Below are 10,419 nucleotides of genomic sequence, written 5' to 3' on the forward strand. Positions count from 1 at the left end.
GATAACCTGGAGAGTAGCTTTCAGTCAAGGAATATTTCACATTGTGTATTCTGCCTCTGCTTGTTCCAGGCTACAGAGGTAGGCATTTAGTGTGCTGCTGAGAAACTCTACTGATGGTAAATGATCCCTGGTGGTTTTAGAAAACAACAGAAACAAACAGGGGAGGAGACAGAAGAGAGAAATGGGACAAGGAGGAGAAATCTCAGCATTGGTGAAGATTGGTTTACAGAGTGATCTGCCAGCTTCCTCTCCTGTTTCTACTGGTCAGTATCTTGGCTGTGTACACTATTAAGAGCCTGAAGGGCTGAACTGAACAGTCAGTTCTCCACACTTGCCAGCTCAAGTGCTGCCTGGTTTCTAACAGGTCTTGGTTGCAAGAATCAGCCCAGCCAGAATGGGAAAACTGCTGAAGTTGGCTTTTTTTCTGCTCTGCATGGGAATTGGTAATTCTTTGACTGTGGAATAAGAGTGTTTACCAAAGCAATTATACTTGTGTCATAGAGTTATGTAGAGGCCTGTCTTTGTTCCACTTGTTTGGTTTGCACAAGTTGCTGCTGATCTCTGAGGGAAAATATCCTATTCCACAAATCGTGGTTTACTCCCTGGCCAACTTGCTTTGTCTGCCCTTATTCCTTGGTTCCTTCTTATTTACTGACCACTGAGGAGTTATAACATTTTTCACGTAATGTTTTTCAAGTATGGTTGACTTGTGGGGTGAAGTTGCAGGGACCCTTGAGAATTCAGGGATGAATGACAGGGATCACAGCCTTGTGACAGTGTCTGTAGTCAGTATGTTACTCATTGTGGTGGGCAAGCATTGCCGGGGTAGAGGCCAGGGAGATGTTTCTCCCAGGCGTGGGAGTCTCCCTGATAGCCAGATTAGTTCTTTTTTCTAATGTGCAGACAATGAAATAATCTCTCTGATGCCTCCAGCTCAATCCAAGGTTCTACACATCCATACCTACAATACATCTCTCTGGCTAAACTTTACCTACTTCTCAAACAGTTTGAGTGATCTCTGTTCTCCTTGGCGTGTGATGTTTTGCTCCCCTCTTCTTTTCTCAACAGGCTTTCACCAGATAGCTTTCACTCTTCATTGTAAAAAGTGTTTATATTACTATGACGGGAAATGTGGCGAAGTGGAGAAAACATGTACTGCTGAAAATGGCCAAGTCTGTTTCAGTCTCAGAGTATCAGAAAACGACAACTGTAAGTGCTCGTGTGATGGGAGGCTGTGGTGGAGGACTGGGGGTAGTTTCTCTTCAAGGGCCAAAGCATCTCCTAAGATATCCTGTTTGGATGCATGGTGATTGGAGAATGAGATGTGAGGTTTTCAGGTTGAGATAGAGTCATAATGACTGGGAACGCTAAGGGTGGAGGTGGATCAAGGAACCTGTAGTCCCTGCTTGCAACTGATGTCCTTGCCTAATTGGAGAAATCCATCTGCATGTGTCCAGAGACTCTTAAAAATTAAGGAGCTTACATTTCTAAATGCCCCATTTCTCCCTTTCCATTCTGGTGGCCTCTGTTCTGTTTGCCTAACGTTGATAGAACTTTTCTGTGTGCTTAGTCATGCACCCTGGAATTCTTCCTCTCTCACGTCTCACACCCGTGTCTCCTCACCGCTCCTCCTGGCTTCCTGCCGTAGCCATCCCACTCCACCTGTCCTGCGCTATTTTAACTCCCAGTCACTTCTCTCATACTTGGTCCATGAGAGCAGAGATTCATTGCGTCTCATCTCTGTTGTGTGACCTCCAGAGAAAGCCCAGAGGCCAGCAGGTTTTCAGCAGGTATTTGTGCTTCCCTGCCTGTGTGTCATCCATCTTGATGCGCACTTCACCGCAAGAGTGTAGTTCCCTTCACCGACAAGCTCAGAGAGCTATCATGCTGATGCTGTTTTGTGAGAGTACACTGGCAGGTCTGAGTTTGGGGTTGTAGTTATCGAAGATTCTTCCATTCTTTTAAAATACCTCTGGCTTACCTCGAATCATTTGCAAACTTATTTGCCTTCATCTCGAAGTGATAGCTTTTTCTTCTCTTCTCTTTCACAGGGAGTCACCCAGAACATGGCTATAGTGACTGCACAGGTAGCTGCATTTCATCTTACCAGGATAACCGCTACTTTAAGATGCTCTACCTGTGCTGCGATTCCCACGATTACTGCAATGACCTCTCTGAGCCCCTGGATGATTTCCTAGCATCAGTAAATAAAACATATGTAATTTATCTCTTGTCTTCTCTCACATTTTCATTTTACTATGAAAAGGGCCTCGATAGTTTCACTCTTGGAATCATAGAGCCAGACATTCCCTTTGTGTTATTCCCAATGCAACGGCTGCAAAGCCCACATCCTTTGGTTGCTTTTTCCTCCCCAGTCAACAGGAACCTGGCTGTTTCAATATTTTTGTGACCTGGAAGGAATGTAGATACTTAAAGATGTACACTAAAGTATCACAGACTTTAAAGAGATTCAGAATAATTATATTCAGTGGAGTTATTGGATGACTTTCACCATAAGTGCTACGGCAGCATGTCAGTCTAAAGATCACAAGTTCATGGAGTGATGGAAGTTGTGTAAGAACGTAAATCGGGTATCAGTGACAGAGGGAGTCAAGAAGCTGGAGCGTCACAGGAAGATTCAGACCAGGTCCTGAGGAGCTTGCGCTTATGTTTCATGTTTCTCCTGATGATTTCTGTCCCCAGCATATATACATTCCCGAGACTGATAAATATGCTCAATGAGACAATGCGATGCCTCACACAAAGGCATTGCACTCCTGTAGTGTTGTTTGTGTTTACCACGTGCATGAATCTCCTTTCTAATAATCACCATGTTTGAAGAATTGTTAATGTGTTCTTCACAGGACAAATGTTTGCCTAGGGATGAGGGTGGGCCAACCCTGTGAGCAGAATGCAGGGTCACCTGAAGTGTGAAGACATTTATGTCACCAAGGCTCACCCTCCTTGTCAGGATTCATGTTTCATTATTCTGTTCCCTTTGATAATCGATTAGACAGCAACGAAAGCAGAGCTCTTCTGGAGTTTTGCCTATTACTTGTATAACTTTCTCTTTTTTTTTTTATTTTTCTTTTTTTTTTCAAAATTTTATTGATAAACAGCAATGAGACAGTTTCAAATCAAATCGGAAGTACAGTTTCAACAAATAACACACTGTATATATTCTTCTTACTGGTTAATTGCTGTAAAAGATGTTTACTTGAGAACCTATGTACAAACACCATTAGAGCAAATCATTCTATTCATTAAGAGAATGCAATTATACATCTATCCTAACCATGTATAACTTTCTCTTTCTTTCCCCCAAATAATATGTAATTCTAAGAAGGCAGTTTTGGCAAGGAATGGTGGCACCTGCTTGTAGTCCTAGAACTTGGGAGGCTGAAGCAGGTGGATTGCTCTAAGTTTGAGGCCAGCCTGAGTTACATAGTGAATTAAAGGCCAGGCTGAAGTGCATAGTGAGACCCTACCTCAAAACAAAACCCAAGAAGGCAAGTTTGATCTCAGGCTACCAGGATGTGCATGGAGCATGGGTGACTGAACCCACTGACCTCTTGTCCAATGTGTAGCGGTGCAGTGAACCAAGAGTGAATAGAGGAGACGGGAATTAGAAGACATGTTTTGAACATATGCAATGGGCCCTGTGTTGGGCAATGAGGTGGTGTGTTTGAATCCTGGCATTGCCACAGCCCACACAGACCAGGAACAGAAATATCACCAGTATTATCTTCCAACAAACAAAACGGAAGAAAAACAAAGAATGGAGTCATAGCTTCCCCATTCATGCAATTGTGGCAGCTCCTACTCAGTCACTTAGAGCTGTTAGACAGTAAAGTCAATAAATGTTACAGTGGGTTTGTAAAGGGTTTTCTTTGATGGGGAACTTTGAATCCTGTTTCTTAGTCCAGTGAAACCATAAGGTATTTAGAAGGATTATTATCTTCCTGTGTTCTGCTGTAGCCATCTGTACATCCACCAGGGCTCTCTATTTGAACACACTGGTGTCACACAATGAGGGCTATCTCTTTCTCTTTTTTGTCTAGGACATACACAGATACCACTAAGTCATTAATCGCATATATGCTTAGCATATTACAAAAGGAACAGTTGTCTCTATTTTTTTTTAAATGTATTTGGTGCAGAGTCACATTATGCAGACCAGACTCATGGTGATCCTCCTGTTTTTATCCTCCCCAGAGCTGGGATTATAGGCATGTACCACTATGCTCGGACTTGGTCACCAGCTCAGTGTATCCTAGGGGCAAGGCAGGATGGGGAATCAAACCCTTCTCCTTGAGCTTGCCAAAGCAGGTGCTTAGTCTGCTGAGCTATCTCACTGGCCCTACAATTCTCTCTTAAAGATATGGAAAATACATCCTAAGGCTCTTGTGCAAAAATAATAAATGAATACGAAACTTGAAAGCCAAGGCTTTTCACATGGGAATTAACTTTGGTAAATATGAAACAGTTAGTAAACTTATTATTTGAATTTAAAGCTTCATGTTTGCTTCTTCTTAGAAGTGGCCATGGCAATAAGGCAGGTAAAATAAATCCTGGTATTCTGCAGCTTAACAGGGTGCATTTAGCTCACAAGAACACATTTCACTGTTTCAGGAAGACCTGGGAGACAAGAACTTGACTGTTGCAAACATGAAGAAATAAACAAGGAAGATAAATGCTAGCTAACTTGATTTAATTCGTTCACATTGTATGGCTGGGTTGAAGCAGCCCACTGAAGCCTACTAGTGCATATTAACACATGTAACAAAGATAGAGTAATAGACTAAAGTCCAAAGATGGAAAATAATTTCCCTGAAGTGGAAATTCTGGAAGAAGGAGTAATTTTCCTAATTTTAAAAAGTGAACTCAAGCCCAGAATCATCAAAAGAGACAAAGAAGGTTACTATATATTTGTTAAAGGAACAATTCAACAGGAAAAGATAATAATTGTCAACACATTGGCACTAAATACCAGCAACTAACTTTATAAAATAAACACTAATAGATATGAAAAAGCAGATAAGTATGAATAAAATTGAAGTGGGGGGGTCTCAATAACTCATCACAACTGGATAGATCAACTAGGCAATAAATCAAGCAAAAAAAGAAAAAGTCAGAGTTGAACCAAACCTTTGAACAAATGAACTAAATATGTATTTACAGAGAATTCCATTCAAAACAACAAAATACAGGGCCAGCAAGATAGCTCAGTGGTCTAAAGTTCCTGCTTAGGCAAGCGCAGAAAAGCGGGGGGATATCCCCTGTTCTTAGATAGGTGGTGTTGTATGATTCAGGACAGATCTCTAGGAGAAAACAGGGAGGAGGGTATTTTACTTTGCACATTCAGCAAACTGACAGCAATGCCTGGCAGCAAACCAGCCAACAGCCAGGACAGAACAATCCCATCTTCTCAGAACTGTCTTAAGAGACCACTGAAGTACGTGCAGTATGTGACTGATCACAATCTCATGATTTAGAAGGTTTCTTGCACATTTCCCTTCATTAATAATTTGTACATTTTTTGGCCAGCCAGATAGTTCAGTGGACAAAAGTGACTTCTTAGGCAGAGTGCAGGGCTGGGGTTCAATCCCCAGCACCACAAGCCCTGCTGGCCCCGCCCCTGGGGTGTGCTGACATGGTGATTGAGACTGGGCATGGTGGTACACGCCTGTAATCCCAGGTTTCGGGAGGCTGAAAACAAGCGGATCACTATGAGTCAAATCTACATAGTGATATCCTGTAGACTCTGTATTACATAAAAAAAGAAAAGAAATAATAATTTGGTTTTTTTTAAATATAAAAATCCAACTTTATTGAACATGGGAATAGATGGACTTTCAAATTAATTATTTTTACTTAATGGTTATTATTTTTAAAACTATCTGATCCATGGTAGAACTTACTAACTGGTACTATACAAAGAGGCTTGTCCATTACTTCAACTCTATATTCATAAACAAATATATTTAAATCTAGATAGAAACATTTATGATTGGATTAGGGCATGGTAGTCCCTGCTATTTGCCCTGCTCAAGCTGACAGTGGGCAATCATCCACTCTACAGTAAATTTGAAGCACAAGCACAAATTTGAATTTTATACAAAAATTCAACTTTACTCTTATTCTTACATTGATGGGAGCAGACATCTGTAACTTACAGGCAAGCATATACTTCTGTTTTCTACCTCCTAGATGAACAAAAATATACACAAAGTATTTTTTTCTTAGGTAAGACTTGCTTTTTATATTTCAGTGAGAATACCATGTAACCCTGACATAAACAAAATGACCAGGATGCTAATGAAACCATCTTTGGAGGAAGTACTTAATATGCATCTTATTTAAGTATATCCTCCAGTAAGAAGCGGAGAATTCACTGCCTTAACTTGGAAGGCTTTGTAGCTATCTGTCCAATTTCTATGTGCAGCTCACCAACACTCCCTTGTTGAAAATACCAGTATTTCTGAACCTAGTTTTCAAAAGGACTTTAAAGTCTTAAAATTCTGAAGCTCCTTTGGCTTGTTTCTCTCTTGATTCCACCCACACTTTATTTATTTATTTATTTTTATTGAGAAAAAAAATTGCAATGTGACAGCTTCAAAACAGGTTGGTAGGAGAGTTCAACAATTAATATATTACATATTGTTGTCTTCATAGTATTTATCCATAGCACAAGATGCAGATATGGTATCCTGTCCAAACACTATTAGTACAGATCTTTCTTCTTATTGAATTAGGAGAAAGTAGCTATATATCTATCCCAGCTGTTTTGTATATACAGATGCAAAATTGTCTTTCATTTATATCACCTTTTTTGTTCAGTTTTATCAGAGATGGGTTCCATTGCCAGCTAAATATTGTGGATACATGAATTCAGCAAAATATTCCAATACAGTCCAGTACTCCACAACAGTAGTGGGATATCCACAGGACTGGCAATGTCCAAATCCAATGACTTGAGCCTTCCACAGCTCAGCATATTAACATGGCTTCACTTTTCATACCTGATTTCTACACTTTTCTGCTGGATGGTTAAGACCAAGATAAAGCAAGACCTATATAACAAAAAATGTAACTTTTGTATCTAACACAGTCAGTCAAGTCCCCTCAGGACTTATCCCAAAACCCTGTACCACACTTTGTAGATTCTTTGTCAGTGTCAGCCATGGGGATGAGTCACGGCCATTACTTGACCAATTTGCTCTCTGAGAAAGCCTGAGAGAGTGTTTTCTCTCCATGTGACTCTCTTTAGGCACACACTACATCATCGATCACATTCCTCTGTGGCCTCATAATCTCCTTGATCAGAAAATTTGGGGGGCTGGAGAGATGACTCAGTGGTCTAAAGCACCTACTTGAAACAAGCTTGGCAAAGCACAGGGACCGCGGTTCAATCCCCCAGCACCACATGCCAGCCAGCCCCGCCCCCTGGTGGGATGAGCTGGCCACACACACACACACAATAAATAAATGTAATAAATAAAAATAAATAAATAATTAAAAAAAGAAAGAAAATTTGGGACACCACTGAGTTACATGATGTTACAGTAAAGGTTCTCCTATGTCCTGAGTCCTCACTGACCTTGAAAGGCTAGGGCCAAAATGTTGGCTGTCGTTGCAGCCCTTCTTTTTTTCTAATTTTTGGTCTGCAAACTTAGGCTGTTAACCCTCCAGAAGAGAAGCTTATTATTGCCCTACAACATATGCAGGTGAGTTTAACCTCACTATCTGTCTGAATATCAAACATCTTAGGCATAAGATGGAATATCTTTAAAAAAAAACAAAAAAAGAAAACATTTACTTGAGATACAGTCTGGCCATAATTTGTATGTCATGACAAGTACATATTTAGAAGCAGTACATATTTAGAAGACCAGAATGACAGGCACCACCCAAGCTTTATTAATGGTTCACTTCATATCATCATCTCCATCTTCATAAATCTTCTTTAAAATATGCATTAATCCCTCACTAGGATCCATCTCGGGATCATAGGATGGCTTTCTTTTTCTTTGCACTCTTTCTCAACCTGAGTTCAGTGTTCCCATTGAGTGTTCTCTGCTTTCTTTCTACACAAATAAGAATTGTACCAGTCTTGACTTTTTTTGAACTGCCTTCTACTGAGATGGATTTCAAGAGGTTGTTCACAAGCACAGAGTAACCCTTCCCATTTAGATTCTTTACTAAAAGATCAAATGACCTCTCTGAAATGCACCTGCACATTCTCAGCAGGAACTTGATGAACTCCAGTTAAGGTAATGTAGATTTTCACAAACTTTGGCTGATCCCATCCATAATCACTGATCTTTCCTGTGTATCTTGTGATGGGAGCAACCACAGTGGCTGGTTTTTTGTTGTCAAGAAGTTCTGGTTTCTTCTGGGATTTTTGTTGCATCTTATTCTTTATTTCTCTTTCAATCTTGGATTTTTCAGCTGTCAGGGCATCACATACTCTTTTTCTAGTAGCCTTTTCCTGCAATACCTTTACCTCTTCTAGATCATTCTGCATCTCCTCCAAAGTCGAAGCCATGGTCGGGCGGGGTCAGACTTAAGGCCTGAGCTACACAGGAACATGCAAGGACAGGAACCCAATAATTTGTACTTTTAAAGCTTCTCAATAAATACATTGTGCTTGCTCAGTTCAGGGCTCAGACACACAAGATTTCTGAGACCCCTGAGGCCAATTATATCCAGCCTTGCTGTGGTTCTTCCCGCAGCTCTGATCAATACACAAGAGGCTGAATCAATACAGACAAAATGATCATACTTCTAGAATGATTCACCCTCACTTTGGAAAGAAGGGCTACAATCAAGAAAGCAAGAACTAATAAATGCTAGTGAGGCTATGGGGGAAAACGAACTCTTCTTTACTGTGGGTGGGAGTGTAAACTGGCATAACCACTATGGAAATCTATATGCAGATTCGTTAACAAATTAAGTACAGAAATTCCATTTGACCCAGCAACTGTCTTTCTAGGTATATTCCCAAAATACTTTAAAGACATTATAACACAGTGATGTATGCATGCCCATGTCTATAGCAGCACAATTCATAATATCTAAATCTTGGAAGCAGGCTATATGTCTATCAACTGAGGAATGGATAAAATGTGATATTTAAACACAATGAAGTACTGCAAGCCATAATGAAGGATAAACTTGAGTCTTATGTGGAAACAATGGCTGTACTTTCAAATCTCATGTGGTGGATTGACAACTGGTGAGCATCTGGTGATGCACAGCTGAACTGAATCATTGTGGTGCTGGATGTACAAGGCCCACCTGAGAATTGTTGCCAACAGTATAATAAGAGAAATGAGGGGGAAGAGTGTGCTGTTGATTCTCATGCTGGCTTTCCTGATATGAACTCGGCATTATATTATCAGAAGAGCTCAGAACCTCTCAGTTGCTGAAGATGGCTGCAGTTCTTTTTCCAGGGAAGTTCTGATCCTTATTCTCAGAATAGTCCTGAATCCAGTGCAGACCCCTCAGCCTGCTAGCACAGCTCCTCCATTTCACTGCCGCAGACTTTCTAGCTTCCACCACTGACCTTGGGGCCTTCCCAGTACAGACCATTGATACAGAATTGGATGAGACATTGTCATGGGCTCTAGGCCTGCAGTTGGCCTCATGGGGGCCTTCATTTATTTTCTTTCTTTCTTTTCTTTCATGTATTTGGTAATTTGGCATAGGGTCTCATTACACAGGTCAGATTTGTAGGGGTCCTCCTGTTTTCAGCCTCCCCAGTGCTGGGATTACAGGCATGCACCACCATACCCAGTCTCAATCACAGGCTCAGCATGCCAGGGGGGCAGGGCCAGCACAGCATGTGGTGCCGGATATCAAATCCAGTCCCTGTGCTTGCCTAAGCAGGTGAATAATCAGCTTCAAGTTTTAAAGGAAGCCTCTGTTCAATGACTAGTTAGTGGAACTATGATCATGCTTTACTTGTGAACATAGGCTTATGTTTTATTCACAAACTAAGAAAAATGTTTAACCAACTATTTCTGCAACAATATAAAGTTTTTTTAAATTAATTAATTAATTAATTTGTGTGTGTGTGTGTGTGTGTGTGGCCAGCTCAGCCCACCAGGGGGCGGGGCTGGCTGGCATGTGGTGCTGGAGGATTGAACCGTGGGCCCTGGGCTTTGTTTAGCTTAGCTTGTTCTAAGTAGGTGCTTTAGACCACTGAGCCATCTCACCAGCCACCTTTTTTTTTTTTTAACAATATAAAGTTTTGCATGTTAAGGATTCCACCCTGGTATTTCTGGTCTGGTAATTAATATTACAACATGATCATAAAGAGAAAATATAGGATTACTTTTAGCAAAAATCACTCAAATTACCATTAAAACGCTAGCATGTATTAAGTAGAAAAGAAATATATATATATTATATATA

At 40.7% G+C, this 10,419-nt stretch overlaps 1 protein-coding gene across 1 annotated transcript; it reads left to right on the forward strand.

Moving 5' to 3' along the window:
• The first annotated feature begins 297 nt into the window (after positions 1–297).
• LOC111812679 (secreted seminal-vesicle Ly-6 protein 1-like) lies at positions 298–2,425 on the forward strand. Its single transcript, XM_023701518.1, has 3 exons — positions 298–443; positions 1,069–1,209; positions 2,052–2,425. Exons 1-3 carry the CDS (start codon positions 395–397, stop codon positions 2,408–2,410), a joined length of 549 nt encoding a protein of 182 aa, XP_023557286.1. The 5' UTR covers positions 298–394; the 3' UTR covers positions 2,411–2,425.
• The last annotated feature ends 7,994 nt before the right edge of the window (positions 2,426–10,419 follow it).

This window comes from Octodon degus, unplaced genomic scaffold (genome assembly GCF_000260255.1).
Source record: "Octodon degus isolate 3935 unplaced genomic scaffold, OctDeg1.0 scaffold00136, whole genome shotgun sequence".
NCBI lineage: Eukaryota > Metazoa > Chordata > Mammalia > Rodentia > Octodontidae > Octodon > Octodon degus.